At 38.9% G+C, this 26,983-nt stretch overlaps 1 protein-coding gene across 1 annotated transcript in view; it reads right to left on the reverse strand.

Moving 5' to 3' along the window:
• urm1 (ubiquitin related modifier 1) overlaps positions 1-20,591 on the reverse strand; it is a 51,491-nt gene extending 30,900 nt beyond the window's left edge. Inside the window, exons 1-2 of the mRNA XM_028809200.2 lie at positions 20,480-20,591; positions 4,815-4,885 (exon numbers count right to left, since the gene is read on the reverse strand). Of these exons, the coding sequence (XP_028665033.1) occupies positions 4,815-4,885; positions 20,480-20,520 (112 nt within the window). The 5' untranslated portion in view covers positions 20,521-20,591. The remainder of the gene's footprint in view (positions 1-4,814; positions 4,886-20,479) is intronic.
• Between the last annotated feature and the right edge of the window lie 6,392 nt (positions 20,592-26,983).

Consider the following 26,983-nt stretch of genomic DNA (forward strand, 5'->3'; position numbering starts at 1 on the left):
CTGTTAAGCAAAAAGAACATTAGGGCTCGTCTCAGTTTTGCTAAGAAACATCTCAATGATTGCCAAGACTTTTGGGAAAATACCTTGTGGACTGATGAGTCAAAAGTTGAACTTTTTGGAAGGCAAATGTCCCGTTACATCTGGCGTAAAAGGAACACAGCATTTCAGAAAAAGAACATCATACCAACAGTAAAATATGGTGGTGGTAGTGTGATGGTCTGGAGTTGTTTTGCTGCTTCAGGACCTGGAAGGCTTGCTGTGATAGATGGAACCATGAATTCTACTGTCTACCAAAAAATCCTGAAGGAGAATGTCCGGCCATCTGTTCGTCAACTCAAGCTGAAGCGATCTTGGGTGCTGCAACAGGACAATGACCCAAAACACACCAGCAAATCCACCTCTGAATGGCTGAAGAAAAACAAAATGAAGACTTTGGAGTGGCCTAGTCAAAGTCCTGACCTGAATCCAATTGAGATGCTATGGCATGACCTTAAAAAGGCGGTTCATGCTAGAAAACCCTCAAATAAAGCTGAATTACAACAATTTTGCAAAGATGAGTGGGCCAAAATTCCTCCAGAGCGCTGTAAAAGACTCATTGCAAGTTATCGCAAACGCTTGATTGCAGTTATTGCTGCTAAGGGTGGCCCAACCAGTTATTAGGTTCAGGGGGCAATTACTTTTTCACACAGGGCCATGTAGGTTTGGATTTTTTTTTCTCCCTAAATAATAAAAACCACCATTTACAAACTGCATTTTGTGTTTACTTGTGTTATATTTGACTAATGGTTAAATGTGTTTGATGATCAGAAACATTTTGTGTGACAAACATGCAAAAGAATAAGAAATCAGGAAGGGGGCAAATAGTTTTTCACACCACTGTATATACTCTGGGGGATCCAAATGAAGTATCTCTGTAAAGTACAGCAGCTACTACAATGAGAGGAACCCCTTCAACAATGCTAAAAAAAAAAAGAACATTAAAAACACCATTATACTGTAATTAATTACTGTCCTGCAGTCATGGTGTAGTGGTGAAATGCTGCTGCCTCACAGCTCAGCATGGACACTGTGAGGCATCTGCACATTCTCCCAGTACTCCTGCTTCTTCATTCATGCTAAAGACTGATGATCTTAATTGGTCTGCTATGAGGGTGGTTGGTTATGTGTCAGTCAGTGTGTGTAAGCAAAGTGGTGTGTCATGCAGTACTGGATTAGGTCTTGTTCACAATGCTGCTACAGAAAGTTTCAGTCCTCATGAATTTGGATAAACAAATCAGTAATTACTGTCCAAGGTTACTTAACTTACATTATTTGTTGAGGTTGACTATCATTAAATGTGAGTAAATTTTGTAAATCAAAGAGGGAAATGAATTAATAAAATAATAAAGAATCCATTCATTTATGTCAGAAAGAACAATGTAATTAATTGTCCCACATAAAGTAGCATTTTTTCTCTCAAAGTTTAATGATTTTATAGCATTAAAGACTTGATTTGAGCCAGTTTTTGTTAAGACTACTTGGCAAATATTAGAAGAGAGCTCTTATAAAGGCACAACTGACATATTTTACACACTGTCAACACATTATATTAATAATACGCTAGGCATCAGGTGTCATAAAACTATCATAATTAACTGCAGGTTTTTACAATACAGGTTACATTTATCTTGCTTCCATTGAGACAGTATTCACAGAAGATAAAAAGAAGACATTTCTGAAAATTAAATTTAAAAATGTTGTCTATAGTCCTAGGAAGCATAACCCACAGGACATCTGAATTTCATTACACACTTAGAATTAAGATACTATTCAAGAAGAAATTCTAAATAAAAAATTCAATAATAACTAAACTACACAATTACTGTCTACTATCCAGCTTTTTGTATGTTATTACAATAAAGAACTTTACTTTTTGTACCTTTACCAAGGTATAAAATGATAGTTGACCCAAAATACTCAAACATGGGAATGCAATCACCAATGCTCAGCATTACAGGATTAAAAAAGGTACAAACAGAAGAAAGTGGCTAAGCTTATGTTTAGCAATGGCTAAATTGAGAAGCTGCTTCATCATTCCATCTAAGCAATAAGCCACTTCCTGAAGTCATGTTCCAAAACATTGAAAGCATTTACATGCACACACAAAACAGGTGAGCAACCAGGTTAAGGCAGAAACCAGGCTTCTGGTTTAAAAAAAAAACCTGTTTACATTAGCAAGTCCACTTAAGTTCTCCACAGGAAAAATGCTCAGAGTCATTAAATTGTGCAAAAAGTTAAACATCCTCAACAGCCAGTGTGAATCTGAAAACAAGCATGGAGCTGGTGTTTCCCCAAGATGGTGCTCATCAACATAAATTCAGAGATTATTGAAATACTGAGACAGATTATTTCAGTCAGGAGAAGGAAAAATGCAATCAGCCAAGTCCTCTATCTCAGGACATTCAACTTTGTGGGCTCTTTCACCATCTTCTGCTTGTGGCTGCTGGATGAGTGTGCAAAGCAAAGACTGGTGGGGCAGAGTTATCTTGAAAGAGTTTACCAACAATGAATGGAGGGAAAATGTCAGGATATCAAGAGGCGGCATCAAGACTGTTATTTTAAAATGAGTTCATCAAGAATACGGAGCTAGAGTTGGAAACTTGTTTAGGGCAAATTTCACACAAACATTTAGACGTTTTTCTTTACACGGAGAACCACAGACACATGGAATAAGTTACCAAGTAATGTGGTTGACAGTAGAACTTTAGGTACCTTAAACTCGACTTTTTATTTTGGAAGAATTAAGTAGATAGGACTGGTGACCTTTGTTGGGCTGAATGGCCAATTCTTGTCTAGACTGTTCTAATATTCTGAAGTGCATTTGTAAAATTAAGCAGTAAGTTCAGCGATGTGATGACTGGATGTAACTGGCCATGGAAATGCACAGGCTAACAAAGTATAATGAACATGCGCAGTCTACTCTGCTCTAACTGCAATGAGTATGCATGACATATTTTGAAACTATATTTCTGTGAATAACCAGGTTATTAACATTTATATAAAACACACTAAGCAAGACTCATCCTACTGTGTGGCCTCTCTAAGCTTTCAAGGATGAAAGCCATCTTTTGCAATTACGCTTATGCAACTATTTTTTTTATGTCAAATAAAAACACACCTTAACAGTGAGAGCAGATAAAATCACCAGACAATTTTTCAATTTCAGTTTCTAGCATACTTCTCAACGTGTACATTTTTTATGTATGCTTTCTAGATAATGTACCTATTTAAAGTTTCAAATTAAAACTTTATTTTGCTTATAATATTACCAATGTCTTCCCTTAACTGAGAAATTTTAAGACTTATCAAATCACAGATAACTGCTTCATTATGGGAAGAAACTGAAAACTGTTACTAATTTAAATGACTTGCTAATATATGGAAAATATTAACAAAATATTCTAATTAATGTATCTATATACATAATTCTTCATTCTGCTCCTTGCCATGCTGTAGAAGTTGTCTTAGCAGCTCAATTAATTATCACTTTGTATTTAATTGTCAAACATAATTTTTTAAAATCACTACTGCATAACAACTTGACAAGTCTTCATGTGGAGATTCTCACCTTGTTACATACAGTGGTCACTAAAGCATTATGCACCCATTTGGGGATTGTCTCTGTCCGTCTTCATATATGTTTGACATTTAGCATTGCAGCGAGATAACAATTTATTGTAGGATGTTACAATGCCTACTAACTCATTGACATGTTTATCTGTGTCATATAAACTAGACCCGTGCTGATGTACTTCATGCACTATGCTATAATTAATTTTAAAAAGGGAAAAAAAGTGATTTAACTGAAATTCAAGAAATTAATGAATTAAATAATCCTTTTATGGTAAGAGAAGGGTTCAGGAATTAAATTATTTCATACATTTACAGAAAATAAGCCAGAAATCTGAAAGACTTTGCTTGAATAATAATTTGATTAAAGGAAATAACCAGACAGAAAAGTTTTTTAGCAAATCAAAAGGTGACAGTGCAGTTCACCGACAAAGAGGACTCCTCAACTTTGCAAGCACAAGCACGGCAACAGGACATTGCTCAGCAACCATTTATTTCAGGGTTTCAGAAATGTATCAATGTTTTTCTTTATAAAGCCTGCATGCTACAAAAAATAAGTTAATATTTAACCCAGCTCTGATTTTATCCACCTCTGAAAAAGGCAGGTGACAGTCCTTCCAGGCCTATACCCACCTCTAACCTTTTCATGAAAGCCTTAGTATGTGAAAGAAAAAGAAAAAAAAATTGTACTAGAATATTTTCTCTACACATTTAAAAGCATTGACTCATAAGGACATGCCTTTTGCTATGCTAGTTCATATTAAATGGTTATAAATATGTGGCAAAAATATGCGACTCACAGTAAATCATTGTTTTGCTACAATTATTTAAATACTATTGGGTTTTTGTGCGATTTATACATTGGCTGTAGAAACTGCCATTAAATTGGTAAGCTGAAGTAGCCAGTGACGTTCATCTCTCTCCATATATCTAATGGATAAACATTTCTCTATACAGCACACTGTAACAGAACATCTGAAGAGAACGCTTCTTGCTATAGGACTTGAGTGACAATCAACACTGGTAATAATGTGATTTAAAAGTTTATGGCCATAGTGCTAATTGTGTATTTGCATTCAACACACAAGTGATTTATATATTTTAAGTCTGAAACGTGCTGCCCATTATTACATAAACATCGTGTTTAATTCTTATAGACAAGGCTTATTATGGAAATATTTTATAGGTAATGGAACACAACTTACATGGCTCAGACTGAGATGGCAGTGTTACATGATGAGTCTTAACACCATCAAATAGTAACTCAGCTCCACCCCTGAAAAAACAACAGAAAAAAGTTTATTAAAGATTAACGGAGACATGCAATAATAGTAGTTGAAGTGTCACATGTACAAAGCACAGTGAAATCCTTACTTGCATGTCCAGCAAACGTAAAACAAGTCACCATTCCCAGGTGCCATGATATGTGTAGTGTGCAATGATACTACACCTTAACATAACATTACATTGCAAACAAAACTGTTATGTATGAAACAGAATTTACTAATGTGTTCTTGTAAAAGTATTAAGAAATAAAGTCAATTGCACATTCAAGGATAATCACCAGTACCGTAACATTTATAGCTTCTGTAACAATATTTGACCAGATCTTCTAGCCTATAAGCCTTTATTTGAAACTCCAAGGAATGCTACAAGTACCTCATATCACAAATGATTGGTGTCCATATGCAAGAGTGGCCTGCAAGGGTCAAGGAAAAGAATCATCACTTGCTCACTATCCATTAATGTCTGTTGTAGTTTACAAGTGGAAGAGAGAAGGACACAAAGATTAAAGAATCACAACTCCTTGTAGCTAAAGGCCATTATGAAAGCTCAAATCTTGTCAAACTAAATGAATGTTCAAATTAATGAAAAATGTTGCTTGCTAAGGCTATCCACTCTCTGTTGAATGACTAGTGGACCAATGATCCAGGACCCTCAATCACATATTTTAGATCTAACTTCATCACTTCATTATAAAGAAGAAAAAAAAAAAAAGGAACATTTGCTCTTTTTATGAAGACCAGTAGGACAGTAACCAAATCACTAGGTTAAAGTTATTTGTTAAATCCCACATTTCCAAATGTTTCATCCTAAAAATGAAGTATTATTATTATTATTATAGTGCTTTGAACAAAACATTTTGCTGAAGAACCATTTCCATTTTTACTAGTAAAATACAAAATGCAGCTTTTTTCTGCTTGTGGTAGTCAATCACATCAGTTTTCAATTTAACAGATAAGAACTTGGTAAGAGAATAATAATAAATTATTTCTACTAAGCAATGTACTGAAGATGGGACAAAACGTGCAATATAGCCCACCATCAGTAAAACCCCATACAACATAAGTGGCATTTGGGCTCATGGGGTAACTGTGTCATTTCACAGCATTTGGCCCAAAGTTCACTTAGGAGCTGGGTTACCTTCTGCGTGATTTTTAATGCTTTTTCTGTGTTTGTCTGGACTTCCGTCCACATGTCTGGAAGAAACTAGCACAGTCTAAAACATGCGACCAGGTTAACTGGCACTGGTAAATTGTCCCACTATGAGGATGTATACTGACTATTATAAGCCAACATCTAGTTCAGAATTGTTCTCTGCTTTGTATCCATTGCACCTTGAAAAGGCACTATCACAGTGTCACACTCACATTCATTCATCTGTTATCTAAACAGGATATGAATCAACAGGTCAGTAGTTTTCATTGTACTTGGAAGCAGGTGTGGTATACAGTATGTATAAATAAATGACTACCATGAAACAAAAAAACGGAGGCGAAGGAATCGTGATCCACAAAAATGATACTGTCCATATACTACACTCATCTCATGCAGTCTAAAATTGGATTCAAAGGCAGATCTTTCTTTCATTAGTAAGGCAAGAGTACAAAAGCGTACAAGAACATGAATAACTCATTATTAATTCTGATAAGTGTTTAAAAAATCTTGTATAAGATGGTACTAAATACATCATCATGTGGAACAAAGTATTACAGTAATTTGTTTAGTTAGCTGCCTCTCATGATTTGTGTCTTTTGTCAACCTAATTGTCACAACACTGAATTTTATCTCCTGCTGGCTGGAGAACAAGCAGGAATCAAGCGTTCCCAAGTGAATTAACTTTTAATATGCAACAGTAACAGCTTAATGATTTAAATTGGTATAAATGTTTCCTATAAAACTCTTCTCTACAACATTCTTAATTATTGAGGTCTGCAGAAATGGGCAAAGTCAAATAATGTCTTCAAATGCCACATTATTCATTGTACAATAAAACCAAAGTACTGCAACTCGAGGAAAAATAAGATAGTACAGAGAATTTGTTAGGTTTTGAAAAGAAAAATCCACCCATCCATTTTCCAACCCGCTGAATCCGAACACAGGGTCACAGGGATCTGCTGGAGCCAATCCCAGCCAACACAGGGCGCAAGGCAGGGAACCAATCCCGGGTAGGGCACCAACCCACCGCAGGAAAAGAAAAATGTTCATATAAATTATACATCCTTGTCCTACAATTGTTGAAGAAAAACAAAGGAGTTTAAAGTGAAAAAAGCATGCAACTATATTTTCATACAATCTAAATATGACTTATCATTTATCAGTTTTTTAAAAACTTCCCTATGTCATTAGAGGGTCAGAGAAAGCAAAGTCTACCAAAGAAGGACTATCAGTCCATTGCAAAGGACAATGACATATGTGCCACTAAACTGCGACAATTAAGACATGCCACTCACCATAAAACATACATCTTTCTCAGGTGGACAGAAACCCACATGAAAAAATAGAAAAAAAATGAAAAGTACACACGGAAAATGGCCAGACTTGGAATTGGACCTGGGCGTATGAAGCTGTGAGGTGGCACAGCTATATCGTGTGTCACTGAGCCATCCGCTGAAATAAATTATAGATACAATAATAATTTATAGATTGCTGAAAATTATCTAGGGAATAATACCATTATCCATCCATCCATTTTCCAACACGCTGAATCCGAACACAGGGTCACGAGGGTCTGCTGGAGCCAATCCCAGCCAACACAGGGCACAAGGCAGGGAACCAATCCCGGGCAGGGCGCCAACCCACCGCAGGACACACACACACACATCAAGCACACACTAGGGCCAATTTAGAATCGCCAATCCACCTAACCTGCATGTCTTTATACTGTAGGAGGAAACCGGAGTACCCGGAGGAAACCCATGCAGACACGGGGAGAACATGCAAACTCCACGCATGGAGGACCTGGGAAGCAAACCCAGGTCTCCTAACTGCGAGGCAGCAGCGCTACCACTGCGCCACCGTGATGCCATTAATTACTTTCTAATAATGTAACATTATGTTAAACTTTCTATATCAAAAAATCTAAAGTACATACACATAATATGATAAAGATAAAATCTGAAACATTCACAATTGCAAAAAAAGAAATAATTGTAGTTGTCTTGAATGTCTTGACTTACTGTACACCACACTTATTCTGGAAGAATCAAAGAAACGTCCAGCATTATTGAATAATAATAATAATAATAATAAACACAAGACGACTCAGGTATGAGCCAGGCATGTGAATGGTTAATGGCACCATTTATTCATGGGTATAATGCTTAGAAAGGACAAGGGTAACCTGCTGAAACTCACTGTAGGATATTGGCTTGTGTAGATCAGTAAGCTGTTCGAGTACCCATCTTGTACAAACTTTACGGTACCCCAGGTCATCGTACAATATGGCAGGTGCAGATCCACTGCTGACATCCAAATGTGCAGCAATTATAGACAATGCAATCCAGCAGTCTTCTCTGATGAAGGCATTTACCATGTCAATGTGGACTTGTGTGCGAGATGATGATGATGATGATGATGATGGTCAACCAGATCAAGATTCAACTGTTACACGTGTTCTTCCCACTTTAAACCTTTCAACCCATTCATAAACTTTTTCATTGAATCGTGTTGCTGTCTCTTCAGTACTAAGCCAACATCCTTTGGTGAATTTCAGCAGGTTTTACTCCTGCCCACAGAAATCTCAGTACAGTGCATTTTTCAACAAAGGTGTAATCCCGCAGTGCAGCATCCATGTTCATTTGACCTAGGCTTTAACTAGACTAACGGCAGAGTACTGCACTGTGTGTGTTCGAACTACCCATAAGCCATTGTGAATGCGTGATATTGAATCCACTTCTATCCATTGCAGTTATTGCCTAATTGCCTTTACATTTTGATTCATCCTGTACTTATGCTTTTCTTTACAAAGTAAATCTGTCACCACCCCTTGCGTTATGTGAACGTCACCTCCACATACAGCTATCACTTACATTTTGCGCATGCCACCCTTTAATTTCTCCTGCTTGTAATGTAGAGCTTCAGTAATGCACCTCACATTAAGGCTTTACACTAACCTTAGCCCAATTTTTTTTTTCTTATCAAAGAGGAAACAGCTCAAGTCCAAGATAGAACAACCAAACAATTTTTGGGAAGACTATAATTTCCTTATTAATGACAATGATGGACAAAGATGTATTATAAACATATTGTATGGTGAACCTAAACCCAAGGTACATATTAATCTGTGAGATTTTTACACCTCTAGTTTATTATTGAAGAACATTGTAAATTCACCTGTGCATGAAGCACAAATCAGCCTTGTAGCACCTTGTTAAGCCTGGACGTTAGAGACAGACCTGCTGACAATACTGAGACATTAAGCCAACCCCCATTTTAGCACTGTTGCATATAAAAAAAAAAAAAGAGACCCTAGCTTTTGTTACTTATCAGAATTTCATACATTTACCTGCTAGTGAATGGGATAACTGGCTAGAAAATACAAAATTACTAATCAGATCCAGTTGATTATGCGGCTCACTAAATGCTTCACTTGCAACATTCAGAGCCCCTCTTCACAGACCCTTCAAGTTCACTAAATTGTTTCCATATTTAAAATTAACTTGGGGCATGGAATGGTCAAGGCTTTTTAACAGCATACATCTAGTTCACTTTTAACTAGAATTTTTCTTATGGTAAGATGTAAGCTATGTTTAAGACTTAACCGAATACACCGACATCTTTATTTATGTTTAAGTATGACCCATCCATATAACTGTTTTTGAAATAATGCAAGTTGAGTGCAATTGCAAGTTAGCAACACAGCCGAAAAGTACTACTTATTATAATGTGGCTTGTCACCATGTGCTAGAAACATGTACACTTCACTGGCCAGCTCCTCCACCTAACAAAAGAAAGCAACAGCTGCACCTCATCAAGCCTTGTACCCTGTGAAAGTGAAACAAAATGATGAATAAAACACCTGAATAAAAGAAAAAAAAAACAACATTATAGCGTGAGGAAAGAAAAGGCCATAGGCCAACCAGATTTCAGCTTCCCAGTTGCTACACAGTCACTGGACTAATGAGATGATAGTGAGTACTTTGGAAAGACTGAAATTTTTGTAGGATTTTCTTTTAAAATGGAAAATAAAGGAGAAGAATAACCTTTCTAACCCTCTATGATCTATCACCTGCTTTTTCTCTAGAACATTAGAACAATCTAGATAGGAACAGGCCATTCAGCCCAACAAAGCTTACCTTGGTAGCTTATTCCAAGTGTCTATGGTTCTCAGTGTAAAGTAAAACTTCCTGATGTTTTGTGTGAAATTTACCTTTAACAAGTTCCCAACCGTGTCCAAGTGTTCTTGATGAACCCATTTTAAAGTAACAGCTGAGGTCCATTGGACTAATTTCCTTCAGAATTTAAACACTTCAGTGATGTCACCTCTTAATCTCCTTTTGCTTAAACTGTATAGTCTCAGTTCTTTTAATCTTTCTTCATAATTCATCCCCTGTAGCCCTTGACTCAGCCTAGTCGCTCTTCTCTGGACCTTCTCTAGTGCTGCTATGTCCTTTTTGTAGCCTGGAGACCAAAACTGCACACAGTACTCCAGATGAGGCCTCTCCAGTGTGTTATAAAGGTTGAGCAGAACCTCCTTGGACTTGTACTCCACACATCAAGGCACTATATAACCTAACATTGTTAGCCTTCTTAACAGCTTCTGAACACTGTCTGGAAGTTGATAGCGTCAAGTCCACTACGACTCCTAAATCCTTCTCATAAGGTGTTGATTTGATTCTCAGACCTCCCATTGTGTATTCAAACCTCACATTTTTACTACCTCCATCTGCCACAAATCTGCCCAAGCCTGTATGCTGTCCAAGTCTCTCTGTAACGATTTAACGGATTCCAGATTATCTGCCAATCCACCTATCTTGGTATCATCCGCAAACAGTTTGTTACATTATATTCCTATCCAAATCATTTATATATATTAAAAATAGCAGTGGGACTAGCACTGACCCCTGCTGGTCACCACTCTTAACATCAGCCAATTCTGATGAAGTTCCTCACACCATCACCCTCTGCTTCCTGTGCCAACTCTGCACCCATCTACAAACTTCACCCTGAACTCCCACTTTTTAGTTTGATGCCCAACCTCTCATGTGGCACCTTATTAAATGCTTTCTGAAAGTCAAGATAAATAATCTCATTTGCTGCACTGTGATCATACCAGTTTGTTGCTTCCTTATAGAATTCCAGCATGTTAGTAAAATACGACCTCTCTCTTCAGAGCCAATGCTGACTGTTCAGAAAAAAAACTCCTGTTCTTGCCATGTGTTGCTCACTCTTATCCATAATAATCCCTTCCATTAATTTTCCTGTGATGCATGTTAAGCTTACTCACCTATACAGTAGTTGCTTGAATCTGCCCGGTCATCCTTTTTATGTAACAGGATAATATTTGTTAGTTTCCAGTCCTTCTGAACCTCCCCAGTGTGTCAAGGGTTAATATCTGTACTCGCTAGCCTCCTTAAATACCTGAAGATAAATATTTCCTGGTCCTGGAGATTTGTGTGATTTCAGCCTACTTAATATGAGCTGCAGTTCTCCCACTACAATTTCCATATCAATCAGTACCTCCTTAGTAGTCCCATTTACCACTGGGAGGTTATCTACTTCCTGACTTGTGAAGACCTCAGAAAAATGCAGATTTACAACATCCACTGTTTTACTGTCTGTACTTTTTTATTCCCCTTTACTCTAACTTTGGGGAAAAACATATTGTTTGGGTGAGGAATAACACAAGACCAAAATGATAAATGTTGAGGTGCCAACCCAGCCACCCCTTTTAATAATGTAAAAGTTTTAAACAAAGTAAATAGGCGATCAATGGTGCAATACAAAAAAAGAAATGTCTCTCCCACGCATTCAAACAAGCTTGACTGAGCGGTCCGTCTCTGGGGTAGAACTGTCCTGCAGCTAACCAAGGTCCAAAAATGAGATGCCACCTTCTGGAAGTGTCTTGGCCGGAAGGGGCAGAGTCAGTTACACTCATTGTTAGTGACAGCACTCCCTTGTGTACCGGAGTGGTGCCATTTACCTCAGAGGAGTCCAGAAGATGACCCTCTGATGGGCATGCATGACATTTATTTAACATTGTATGTGAATTTCCCCTTGAGATTAATAAAGTATCTATCTATTTATACTTACAAGCTTTTGAATTACACAATCTCTAAGAACATAACCATTTTTACATAAAGAAATAATGCGTACACTGTAAAATCAATGGCAAAATTAGATTTAGACATTAATAACAGTTATCTTATGGCAACAGATTTTATTACACTAAAGTACACAATACATAAGCATAATATTTTTGATTTTTAACCTAAAGTCTCTCTATTCTAAAACAGAAAAGCCAATAAAACTTGTTCTTGTTTCTCTTCTATACACCTTCTCCACCAGAAATGCCATTACAAAATATCAGCATACCTTGAATTCTGGACTTTACAATACACAGCAAAGACAATGCCAGGTGGACTTTTTAACAATTATTCAACTCTCGGATGACTTTTTCAAAAAAAGTATCACCTTCTTTTATTTATTTTACTGTAGGAACCAACTGCTTCCCCGACTGTCAAAACTGAATTTATATTCCAGGAGACAACTAGGATCATTAAGGATTGGAAAAAGCTCTTTAGGACATGATCAACTCCACTTATGTTTGATTAACCTTGAACAGTAAGCTTAAATAGTGAATTACTGTTGAAGTTTGTGTTGCATGTATCCAAATTTACAGATCAGTCAAAATGATAAAATACTCTACAGAAGAGATACATGAAACATTTATAAAATACAGAGCTGGCACTTAAGGCATTCAGTTAAAGTATGAAAATGGCTCAGTCAGAAAATTGCACTTGATCACTAACTGGATTCCTAAACACTTGTGCAGTGCGACTCAGTGATCCAGTTCTCCACTTCGTTTATCTTGGGACAACCGTGTATAGCAACTGTCAGTGAAACTGCAGGATACTTGGGTCTCAAATAAGAATAATGTGATTTCTTAAATATTCTTCAATGTATTTATTGTACTTCTGTGAGTTGTCTGAGGTACTATGTACACGTCAATAAATCTGACACAACTTGATATATTAAGTATTCTGATCCAGAACTACAATAATGCAATTTATTATGTCCTTTATCCGACATCACATTCCTAACACAAAAACATAGCAAGTAATTGCACCAAATTAAGAAAAAAGCTCTGACTCTGTATAACCTACCTCATCTTTTTTTTTTAATTGCGGAAACAGAATTTAAATACCCCAGTAGTTTTTACTAAATTATGGTACAAAATGTGTACTGTTGCTGTCTAACCTTAGACCTTCAAAATTCTGTTTTCACAATAAAATATTTTCTTTAATTTCACACACAAGATCTGGGCAAAACACAGAGCATGGGGGTATTTTTCGGACGTGGATTACTCGTTTAGCCGGATGTAATTGTTGACGATTTGGCCTGATCCTGGATCTGTCAGTTTTTCAAAACTCTTGCTGGATGGGTTGTCATAGCAGCACATCCAAATCCTCAAACCTGCTCGGAGCAGGTTTGTTCGATGTAAACAAGGATTATCTCACATACTTAATTAGTGTCTGTGCGTGGAATTCATTCAATCACGGCTTCACTGTTCATGAATGAGCAACCAATTGATATCAGTGTGCAAATTATAAGAAGAGAATTTCATATAGAGAGGGGTTTGCGTGATCGGTAAGATCCTTCATTGCTCCCGAAGGAAATTCTTTTCGAAGATACCGCTTTAGCTCAGGGGGAATATTGTACCTCAAAGATTTATTAGCACCTTATATTCGAAGTCAAACTCGGCGAAGTCGGGCTCTCACAACCACATAGACAGTATGCATTGCTTTGAGGTTTTTTGCAAGCGGCACTTTTTTTTATATACTGTAGGCGATGTGGAAAATCTAACTAAAAGTGCAGTTTGCTAGGCAATTCGTAAAGTCTGTTTGGCTCTGAAATATTTCCTTCGGGTTTTCATAGTGTTTCCTGGACACCTGCGTGTGCAGACAATAAAAGAGGTGTTTCATGCCATTGCAGGTATGGGGAATACACAGGCAAAAACACCCACAGTTCCATGAAGAATCTCACAATCAGCCTAACATTCTCAATACCCAGGATTTCCAAATGTGATTGGGGCACATGGGACTGATCAGAGTGGAGTTTGATCAAACATTATTTGGAAAATGTACCTCTCCTCCTGATGAATAATCAGACACAGTGTCTTCAGCAAATATTTGACCTTAGTCAATATTTTGTTGGTCAGACACAAGATCTAGGGATATGACATTCCCTGCAACTGACCCAACAAAAAAAGAGGGCTATATGGAACATACCTATGGCACACATGGAGGACAAATACATGCAATGACCATCCTTTACCTGAAAGGAAGTGACCACTGCATCCTGCCACTGGTTCTGAGGAGGAGCTTCCCCCTGGAATGCCCTCAAAAACAGGGCGACGGGCATTTTGCTGGACAGCCAACTCTTCTGCAGGGGTTAGGTCTGGACCGCGTGGACCTCCACCTGTTTTTTGCTTGTCTGCCTTCTTATTAGCTTTAAAATTAATATTTTTTATAGTATATATGATAATGTCAACAATTCTTTAAATAGTTATATACCAATATTTACCAGATTGAAGTATATTCTTGTACTTCACTTTAACCTGTTCCCGTGTTCTCCTTGTGCTCACATTTGATCTGGAATTATGACATATTAAATAATAATGAATCTGACCAATACTGTAGGAAATGAAACACTACATTCAGCAAGTACAATGCACACTACTTAGCGTTTAATTTGTCGGCCACTTTTTGCCAGCCATCATTTCTGGTTTGGGCTGCTTTTCCAGTGTTGCCCCTTGTGCATATTAAATCATGAAATTCTTCATATCCTTCGAATAAAAGATCCTGCTCCACTTGTGTGAAAAAAAAAAAAAAATGCGCCCGTTCTTTCGTCATTTTGTTGCAGCCTATCAAAGACTTGCTGATCATGTTTTCTAGACTCAATATATATGGGCTTTTCAATCAGCACAGGCGTGCACATTCATCTCGGATGATTAGATCCAACTAAACTAATCTACTACACAGCTGCGTTTGAAAAACCGACTTATCCCGGATGAGTTTCAATGGCATTAACTCATCCAAGATGAGGCATCTGATCTCTGATGATTTAAGCGGCGTACGGAAAATACCCCCTTGGTGTTCCTTTATTGCTCAATAACAACAACAAATCATTTCTTGTATGGTCCAAAAATCACACAAGGAATGACTCAATGGGCTTTAACAGGCTATCCTCAGCAACTTCTTTCAACCCATCCTGTGGAACTCCCATAGAATTCCTCAGTTGGTTGTGTCTTGTATTCTTTCCAAGGGCGATCATTAGCCTTTTGAGAGCTGAAATTCTGAAGAAGGATTACAGAATCACTGGATGTAGATTTTAGAGCACTGAATCCACCATCTCTAAAGCCGTCAAATATTTGTAATTACGTACAAGAGAACAGCAGTCAAATGTTTCCTCTGAGCAACTCAAAGTCACATTGAAGATATACCACCCTGCACTGGACAAAATTCCAACTGGATGGCACCCAACCAGGGACTTATGAGTATCCCCACACCTGGAGCATTGCCTGTGGGCCAACTCCTGAGCAGAAAAAAAGACTTCATTTGATCGGGAACTTTGGTTACAGAGACAATGCTAGGAGTACAGGCAACTCCAAATACATCTATACCAGCATCTTTCAACCTCATGTATGAGGTACAGTGTCTTCCCTTCTGGAGAATTTATGGCAAAGTCAATGTCAATATCTAAATCATCCTACTCCTGCTTGTTACCTGACTGACATTACACTTGACCCTCATTGTTCCATCTTGTAGGTGATCAGTCCATATGGTGGCTCAAACATGTTTTTTTTTTTTCATGACTGAGCTACATGGGTCCCTGTAATAAAAAAGGTTTTCTCTGTAACAGGAGAAGGGATGAAATAAAGGAGTAAGAGGGGGTTGGTCGCTTCAGTGCAAAACCAGCTACAAAGATTGGAATGTCTGGGATGATAGCGAAAGAATGTGCAAAAGCCTGTTTCTCATAGAGGGTTTCAGAATGTTTTAGGGAAAAGGTTAAATTAATGCAAGATGTTTTTCTGTAAGTTGTTTTGATGTCTCTAAGAAGGATTGTTTTAGGCTTAGTAGAGATAACACATAAGATGTCCCGTGGGAAGAAGGTGTGCAGAAACTGATCACTTCTGTATACACTGCTTACACGTAAGCCATTTTGGGCAAGGACACTCAATTAGTATATAAGGGAAGGTTCCGCCCTCAGTTTCTTTGGAAGCTTAACCGTGGGGAACGTGCACACCGCCTGGTATTGGACCAGGCTCACGAGTTGATCCTCTGACGAGACTGACACGCGGGCTCCCTCAGTCTACTGGTCTAGGATGATGGCTCTGGGTCTTTTGATATTACTGTAAGTATAGTATAATTCATATATCTGTATTACTGTAAGTCAATAGTATAATTTATATATATATATATATATATTATTATATATATATATATATATATATATATATATATATTACTGTAAGGGCGGCATGGTGGCGCAGTGGGTAGCGCTGCTGCCTCGCAGTTGGGAGACCTGGGGACCCGGGTTCACTTCCTGGGTCCTCCCTGCGTGGAGTTTGCATGTTCTCCCCGTGTCTGCGTGGGTTTCCTCCGGGCGCTCCGGTTTCCTCCCACAGTCCAAAGACATGCAGGTTAGGTGGATTGGCGATTCTACATTGGCCCTAGTGTGTGCTTGGTGTGTGTTTGTGTGTGTCCTGCGGTGGGTTGGCACCCTGCCCAGGATTGGTTCCTGCCTTGTGCCCTGTGTTGGCTGGGATTGGCTCCAGCAGACCCCCGTGACCCTGTGTTCGGATTCAACGGGTTGGAAAATGGATGGATGGATGGATATTACTGTAAGTCAATAGTACAATTCCTATATCTGCATGTATATTGCTATTATATTGTATGTAACTGATATTATATTTGAACAAGTAAACAATTGAAGTATTGGACCTTTCCTCTCTGATTCCTGCCTGCTTATTTTCTGTTAAAACCTTTGAACCATTTTCCGAAACTAAAACAGTCCCCAGCCACTAGGCACTTACCACTGAACACCACTCTCAGTCCTGGCTCCAAGAGTGGCTCACAGTATCCCTGATGTGACAAATGTCCTTAGTGATATAATCAGCACAATCATAAGACTCACTTATGGATCTTTATTTGTCAGACCCCTCCACTTACACCAAAATGTCATGAGTAACCTATTGGGAGCACATACCTCCAGACTGTATAACCCTAAGGATCACAGAAGCAAAGAAGCCACACAAAAGTATAACAGCAAATGGAGAAAGTGTTCAGGCTATAATTCATGAAGTTTATGAGGTCAAGGACAAGTCTGAGAGCAATGAACAGGCAGACATAGCACCATCTTCACTCTGTGACACATAGAAATCAGTGGAAGTAACTGTGGATGTTTTACACAAAATTCTGGCTGTGCAGGTAATGCTGGCTTAAATGTCTATGAAAAACAAGATAGTGATTGTAGTTTACCAAACATGGAACTGTCATATGAAAAAGTTTAGGAACCCCTCTCAGCTTGTATAATAATTTACTTTCAACAAAAAAAGATATCAGTGGTATGTCTTTCATTTCCTAGGAACATCTGAGTACTGGGGTGTTTTCTGAACAAAGATTTTTAGTGAAGCAGTATTTAGTTGTATGAAATTAAATCAAATGTTAAAAACTGGCTGTGCAAAAATATGGGTCCCCTTGTAATTGTGTTGATTTGAATGCATGTCACTGCTCAATGCTGATTACTTGCAACACCAAATTGGTTGGATTAGCTCGTTAAGCCTTGAACTTCATAGACAGGGGTGTCCAATCATGAGATATAAAGGTATTTAAGGTGGTCAATTGCAAGTTGTGCTTCCCTTTGACTCTCCTCTGAAGACTGACAGCATGGGATCCTCAAAGCAACTCTCAAAAGATCTGAAAACAAAGATTGTTCAGTCTCATGGTTTAGGGGAAGGCTACAAAAAGCTGTCTCAGAGGTTTAAACTGTCAGTTTCAACTGTAAGGAATGGAATCAGGAAATGGAAGGCCACAGGCACAGTTGCTGTTAAACCCAGCAGGTCTGGCAGGCCAAGAAAAATCCAGGAGCGGCATACATATGTGCAGGATTATGAGAATGGTTACAGACAACCCACAGATCACCTCCAAAGACCTGTAAGAACATCTTGCTGCAGATGGTGTATCTGTACATCGTTCTGCAATTCAGCACAATTTGCACAAAGAACATCTGTATGGCAGGGTGATGAGAAAGAAGCCCTTTCTGCACTCACGCCACAAACAGTCGCTTGTTGTATAAATGCTCATTTAGACAAGTCAGATTCATTTTGGAACAAAGTGCTTTGGACTGATGAGACAAAAATTGAGTTATTTGGTCATAACAAAAAGTGATTTGCATGGCGGAAGAAGAACACCGCATTCCAAGAAAAACACCTGCTACCTACTGTCACATTTGGTGGAGGTTCCATCATGCTGTGGGGCTGTGTGACTAGTTCAGGGACTGGGGCCCTTGTTAAAGTCAAGGGTCGGATGAATTCACCCCAATATCAGCAAATTCTTCAGGATAATGTTCAAGCATCAGTCACAAAGTTGAAGTTACGCAGGGGTTGGATATTCCAACAAGACAATGACCCAAAACACAGTTTGAAATCTACAAAGGCATTCATGCAGGGGGAGAAGTACAATGTTCAGGAATGGCTGTCACAGTCCCCTGACTTGAATATCATCGAAAATCTATGGGATGATTTGAAGCACGATGTCCATGCTCGACAGCCATCAAATTGAACTGAACTGGAGAGATTTTGTATGGAAGAATGGTCAACAATACCTCCATCCAGAATCTAGACACTCATCAAAGGCTATAGGCGGTGTCTAGAGGCTGTTAGATTTGCAAAAGGAGGCTCAACTAAGTATTGATGTAATATCTCTGTTGGGGTACCCACATTTATGCACCTGTCTAATTTTGTTATGATGCATATTGCAAATTTTCTGTTAATCCAATAAACTTAATGTCACTGCTGAAATACTACTGTTTTCATAAGGCATGTCAGATATTAAAAGGAAGTTGCTACTTTGAAAGCTCAGCCAATGATAAACAAAAATCCAAAGAATTAAGAGGGGTTCCCTCTTCTTCTTTTTCATATGACTGTATTCCATATGATACGCTATACCCAAAAAGTAGGGAAGATGGTTTAACACAATATTTTCTAAACATTCACTATAACTATACTGTGCTGTTTTAAACAGTAATAAAGGCTGTACAGTGCATAAAATAGGACAATTCTCATTAATTCACCCCTTTAGTTAAGCTGGCAAATCTTCCAGAAAATGAAAAATGGCGGATTAACAAATGTGGACCTGTACTGTTCTGTCCTAGTGCTAGCCGAAGATGTTATAGGACAACCATAAAGCTTTCAAACTGCACACATCATATTCGACTCTTTCTTCTCTGTACAGTTGTGAAGTGAGGCGTTGGTGGCTCAGTAGTCAGAGTTACTGCCTAATACAGTAGGACACTCAAGTGACATGTGTTCGAATTCTGTGCCATTTTGGTCATTACACCTGTGCAGTTTGCGCCACTCCATTGCAGGGTGAACACATACTGTGGCCGATTTAGTGCCTACAATTCACCAAACCTACATGTCATTGGACCCGGAGGGAACCCACGCACATGGAGGACTTAGGACACAAACCCTGGTGCCTTCCCTGCGAGGCACCAGCGCTACCACTGTGTCGCCCCCACGTCAGTCAATAAGGCATGCGCACTGCTTTCGGTAAAAAAGAACCAGAAGTATAAATCCTAATGCATTTTAACACCGAATCACTGAGCTCGATGGCCGGACATGCCCGGGTTGTTTGTTCGCTGCCTAACGCTCATGCTGCCCTACAAACTCCGTGTCGCCGGTTCTGGACTGCGGGTCAGACAGCGCACGGCCAGACGGGTGACGATATCCAGAAGCTACTTTCGTTCTGCCCACCTAACTCTCTGCAAATGTCCGATCTGAATCGCCAAACAGGAACTGACAGCGAGCTACTTATGTGTATGACAGGCTATGCAAAAACCTTTAAAAAATGAACAAGTGCCTCATATAATAATGACATACAACCGCGACATTTATAAATGTATTCTGTTCTTACTTTGGCTGTCTAAAAGTACGTATTTCTGTTACGCACACTACTTTCAAAGAAAATTTCAAACTTTTTTTTAGCAAAGAGTTGATTTCTCACCTAACGTACGAGGTAACCGTGCTAACAATGCAGTTTAACTAACCCCGGGCAGAATTCATGTTGCTCTAGGCACATTTGAAAACGTTACTGAGAAGGAAGAGAATGAAAATATACAAATACAAAAGAGACTGCCAACCCACCCGAACTCCAGGTGTATGGATATGGGCGCTGCCATCTTCATCCGATACACAGGAAGCGTCTCCTCAGCAACTTTAATGCGCGTGCTCAAACTGTCCGTTTGGATCTGCGCATACTCACACTGGCCGAATGAAACTTCTTCGCGTCTACGTACAGCACAATGGAACTGCGCATGCTCGTATTGACATGAACCTGCGCGATTACACAAGAAGCAGCCTGCCTCAGGACGCGTGTGACGAACAGTCCGAGATCATTGATGTGAATTGCGGACTCGTTTGCAGATGTTAATAGAAAACGCTTTTTGGTTAGTGACGGAGAGGGATCGATACTTTTCAATGAATCGTATGGTGTGATGTATGCTTTGGTTTGAATTAATACATGCTATAGATACGATAAAACTCTTGCTGTGAATGAATTCTAAAGAATAGCTAAATTGCACCGGTTACGGCTAAATGAATACATGCGTCGCATTCGGTGTGCCTTTGGCTGAACTAACGAGTCAAATCCATTTCTAACCGATTTACCCTTTCATCATTCGTTGACTGTGATCACGGCATATCCTCTGGATAAGAATAAAGTGGATATTAATAATAATAATAATAATAAATTTTATTTATATTGCACTTTATATTAAGTTCCATTTGCCGGCTTTAGGGAATTTTTTTAATACCATGAAAGTGCCCCTTTGGCATGAAAGAAAGCCCAGGAAGCGGGCTTCGTTGGAGCCTCTTGCACTAATAGGCGTCCAGTTATAGGCCTACTGTACGTAGTTCCTTTACTTAACGGGTGACCAGACGTCCCGGACATGTCATCCTTTAGATGCCTAAAATATCGGTCCTGTCGGGATTTCTAAAATTCTTAACATTGTCCAGGATTTCGTATTGTTTGTTACACAGGCCTGGTACTATTACTATTATTCCGGTAGATGCTTTGAACTTCCACATCCTGTAACCTGATGCGGACATTGCTAGAAAACTGACTAACTGACTAAGGTTTGTTCAGAGAAAAGCATGCATGGCAGTCTGACATCTCATAGGAGGTGCATAGCTAAAGTGTAGTGTCATGAAAAGTATCTGCCCCTCCACGATTTCCTCCTTTTTTGCTTGTTTCTAATACCTAATTGTTTCTGATCTCCAAACAAATCACTATATTCCCTTCCAAAATTCTGAAGGGAATTAGTCCAGTGGATCAAGGCAGTTATTTTGAAAATGAGTTCATCAAGAGCATGGGGACATAGTTGGAAACTTGTTCAGGGTAAAGTTTGCACAAACTTGAGGACATTTTTCTTCAGACAGAGCACCACAGACACATGGAATAAGTGACCAAGTAATGCAGTAGACAGTACAGTAGGACTTTAAGAACCTTCAAAGCTACTTGATGTTATTTTGGGGGAATTAAGTGAATAGGACTGGCAAGCTCTCTTGGGCTGAACAGCCTGTTCTCCTCCAGATTGTTCTAATGTTCAAATATATAAAATGACACAACATCCAGCGTCCATGCCCGGCCATAATGTCATCAGGTGTCCACAGCAGGGCTGGAATGGCTGAGGAAGAAAGGCAGCAAGATGCACAAAAAAGAGGGATGTAAAGGCTAGCATATCCAGTGAGCAGAGGTTCGTAAATACATGACGAGTTTGAAACAGACGGACCTATCATTGTACATTACCATGGTGTCCGTTTTAATCAACAGGCTTTTCTCTGTGCTAGTTTAATACAAAAAACAACCCGAAAAAACAAAATATACACTGTTTTAAATGATCATTTGATTTATTAAAGGATTGAAGTTCACCAATATCACCCATGTGAAAAAGTAATTTCCCCCTAGACTTAATAATTGGTTGTGCCACTTTTAGCAGCAACAGCTGCAACCAAATTCTTCCAGTAACAGGTAAGTCTTTGGCATGACTGGCATGATTGTGGAGAAGTTTTTGCCCACTCATCTCTACAGAATTGTTTTACTTCAGCCACAATTGATAGTTTTCGACTATGAGCTGCCCATTTAAGGTTCCACCACAAAATTTCAGTGGGTTCTAGTCAAGACTTTGACTAGGCTCCTGCAAAACCTTCATTTTCTTTTTCTCCAGCCATTCAGAGGTGGACTTGCTCTTGTGCTTCATATCGTTGTTGTGCTACATAACCCAGTTGCGCCCAAGCTTCAGATCATAGACTGATGATTGGACATCCTGTTTCCATTCTTTTTGGTAGAGAGCTGAGTCCATGCTTCCCTCAATGATGGCAAGTTTCCCAGGTCCAGAAGCAGCAAAGAATCCCCACACCATCACACTACCACCACCGCCACCGCCATGTTTATCTGAGGGCATGACGTTCTTATTGGGGAAAGCTGTGCCAGCTATACGGCAGATGTCTTCCAAAAAGTTCAACTTTTGACTCATCAGTCCACAGAGTATTATCCCAAACATTTTGGGGGTAATCAAATTGCTTTTAGGCAAATATTAGACAAGCCTTGGGGTTTGTTTCCTGCCTTGTGCTGGCTGGGATTGGCTCCAGCAGACTCCCGTGACCCTGTAGTTAGGATATAGCGGGTTGGATAATGGACGGATGGATGGATAGACAAGCCTTTATGTTCCTCTTGTTACGCAGGGGTTCTTGCCTTACAACTCTCATATGGGTACCATTTTTGCCCAGTGTCTTTCTAATGGTGGAATCATGAATGCTGAGCTGAGAGAGGCCTGCAGCTCCTTAGATGTTCATCCTGGTTCTCTTCTGATTTCTTGGATGAGTTTTCTACACAGACTTGGAGTCATTTTGCTAGGCTGGCCACTCCTGAGTATATTTACCACTGTTTCACATCTTGGAATTGTTGATGGCTCTCACTCATAGTGTTTCGCTTGAGTCTCAGGGTTTTAGAGATTGCTTTGTATCTCTTTCCTGAGCGATATATTTCTGCAACTTTCTTCCTCATGTCCTCTGGAATTGTTTTGATCGAGGGATGATGTACTGCTTGTTGAGACCTTTTAACCAGCTGCACATTTTTGGAACGGTTCTGTTTAGATTCAATGGGGCTGACAGCAGTCAAGCTTGGGTGTGTGTGGTCTCATTTAATCTGCTAGCATTTAAATTTGGTTCATTGGATGATTGAGTGACTAAGGGGGCAAATACTTTTTCACATATAGGCGTTGGTGAACGTTTTTCTTTCAATAAATCAAATGCCTGTTTAAAAACTGTGTATTGTGTTTACTCAGGTTGTCTTGTGTATTATACTAAACAAGTAATGGCGCACTGCATGATAACGTGCATTGAACACACTTGACTTGAGCATTTGTAGTCTTCATCCTCTTTCTCTGTACGTTTACCATTCATTTGCTCAGAGGTTGATGTGCTTGCTGCTTCCTGAGCAGCTCTTCTTTTCTCCACCCTAGCGGCCCGCTTCTTCTCTTCTTTTGTCGGCATCTTTTCACGTTAAAACTGATTAAGTCAGGGTTTGTGTTGCAATTACTTAGTACGTTTTTTCTTAATTTTTCACTTAAGCTGGCACTTAAGTCTCCAATCTGCCTCAAGAATGATTTAAGATATGAAGAGGTAGGGGAAATAACGGCGAAGGTGGACGAAGCTGGCCACTGCCGAGAGTTGATCTATACTAATAAAAGGCAAAGCCCTCACTGACTGACTGACTCACTGACTCACTCATCACTAATTGTCCAACTTCCCGTGTAGGTAGAAGGCTGAAATTTGGCAGGCTCATTCCTTACAGCTTACTTACAAAAGTTAGGCAGGTTTCATTTCGAAATTCTACGCGTAATGGTCATAACTGGAACCTGTTTTTTGTCCATATACTCTAATGGAGGAGGCGGAGTCACGTATCGCGTCATCACGTATTACGCCTCCTACGTAATCACGTGAAGTAAAAACAAGGAAGAGATTTACAGCACGAGTCAAACGCGGGAACGAAGGTAAATGACGTTAATTGTTGAGTGTCTTTTAATACTGTGTAATTGTTGAGTGTCTTTTAATACTTTGTAAGCATACATATTAACAGATGTGCAATTAAACGTGTGCATTTGCGGGGTGATTTCTCAGGCTTAAAGCTCGAAGTAATCACTCGAGTGAAGGCAGCTTCACAAAAAAAACAGATCCTTAACAAACTGTTATTGGTATATTTTCCCTCAATTTTAAAAGGTTTTCTTTTCTTCTTAATAAAAATTTAAAAGCAGAACTTCGCCGGTGCGAACCGCGGGGATTTGAGCGACTGACGCATACAGACATATTCATGAGTGCAGGTACTTCGGAAAGAAAGCACTGTGTAAACCTAAAGTTTAAATTAAGTTCATAGACCTACAAAAGGTTGCCATTGATTTCAGGCAAGATTGCTTTTCTCCTGTACAACTATACGTTGCATTCTCAAGAGTGTGCTTGCACGGCTTGGTCATATTACAACCGGAGTGCTGAACTGACAACGTGATATACAAACAGAACAATCGTAAAAACAGGATTAAATAAAAAGGCTGCTTCCATTGGCAAAGCAACGAAAAAGGAAGACCTTATATGCCGTTCGTTTATAAAACAGCGGAGAGGCTGTGTGAAGTCAGCTTCACAAAAAAACAGATCCTTAACAAATTGTTATTGGTATATTTTCACTCAATTTAAAAAGGTTTTCTTCTTAATAAAAATTTAAAAGCAGTACTTCGCCGCTGCAAAGCACGGGGATGTATATATATATAGATAGATAGATAGAGATATATATATAGAGATATGTGTATGTATGAAGATATGTATATATGTGTATATATATGTAGATATGTAAATATGTATATGTATATATGTCTGTATGTGTGTGTGTATATATATATATATATATATATATATGTGTGTGTATGTATGTATGTGTGTATATGTATGTGTATATATATGTTGATATATGTATATATATGTGGATGTGTATATGTATATATATATGTAGATATGTGTATATGTAGATATGTATATATAAGTATATATGTTTATGTATATATATGTTTACATAACCTCTTTAACACACTACTTCTCTGCTGCGAAGCGCGGGTATTTTGCTAGTTCTACAATAAAATAAAATAAAAAGAGGAATAACCTTAGAGGTCAATCATCACCCCGAAAGCGAATAGTAGATGTCACGCAGTATATGTGTACCAAATTTCAGGTCGATAGGTCAAACGATTTGCGAGCTACAGGTGATTTAAAATCCTGGACAGACAAATGAACAGACACAGTAGCGTATTATATAAGAAGATTTGTTTGGAGATCACAAACAATTAAGTGTTATAAATCAGCGGAAACAGAGAAAACCAGGATGGGGACACATACTTTTTCACAGCACCGTACCAAAGATGCATTAAAGAAAGTGTCAGTTTAAAGATGAGTCGAAAAAGAAATACGCTTGAGCTCTACGCCACGAATAACAATGCTGAAAGTACTCTGTAGAGCTGCCCCATACTGTAAGTGTCAGCAGCAAAGAAATTCACAAGCAGCTTCTCTGATGTCCACTCAACAAAGCCTGAAAGTGAAAAGAGCACCTCAAGGGGCTGACTTGGGAGACCCCAGAAAACAGAGGAGGACACAGACAGGTCCATGGAGTGCGGAACGCGAAGCCCAACTGGATGTCCTGCTGTTTTCATGGGCAGAAGAAATGATAAACCTTTAAATTCTTTCACTGGATCTCAAAATGTTTCATTTAAAACAGATTACTTTTACAACTGATTAGGATTTCTCCAAAATTATGATGCATTTAATGGACTTATTTCATCAGGTGCTACAACTTTTATTGCGTTTAAATGGGAAAAACAAAATGAAGATAAAAATAGGGCTATGCTTATTTATTTATTTATTTTACCATTATGGAAAGAATATTGTGATATTGCAAGTGTTTATAAAATTTACTAAAGGTACAATTTATTTTTTGTTTTGTTAGAAAAAGTAATAAAGACTTGTTTCTTTGTAGGAGTGTGTCGAGTGTCGGTTGCCATCCTCTGCCACTGTTACGGGCAGATCCTCCTGAGCTCTGTCAGGTTAAATGGAGACCATCAATGGACGACTATTTTGAGGTCCCTCCAGAGATGTTCAGTATGGTTCAAATCCGGGCTTTGGCCAGGACACTCAAGGACATTCCTAGATTTGTCCCCAAACCACTCCTGTGTTGTTTTTACTTTGTGGTTAGGAGGATTGTCCTGCTGTAAAGTAAATCTTCAGTCCAGGGTGGGTTTTTATGAAGGATATCTCTGGATATTCAGCTTTTCCTCAGCCCCACAGGATGGAGCTCTGCCACCATTGGAATTGTATTATGTAGGTGATTAGCGGTGCCTCGTTTCCTGCAGACGTGATGTTTAGAATTGAGGCCAAACAGTTTTATCTTGGGTAACCATGAGACCAGAGAATCTTGTGTCTTTTTGCAAACTCCAAGTTTCATCTGGTCACTGTGGCCCTTACCTGACCAGCACACCGAGATTCTGAAAGGATCGGGGGAGAGAATAAACACGGGACATTATCTCCCCCGGAACGCTAGATGGCAGCCCCCCT

Source organism: Erpetoichthys calabaricus, chromosome 9 (assembly GCF_900747795.2).
Source record: "Erpetoichthys calabaricus chromosome 9, fErpCal1.3, whole genome shotgun sequence".
Taxonomy (NCBI): domain Eukaryota; kingdom Metazoa; phylum Chordata; class Cladistia; order Polypteriformes; family Polypteridae; genus Erpetoichthys; species Erpetoichthys calabaricus.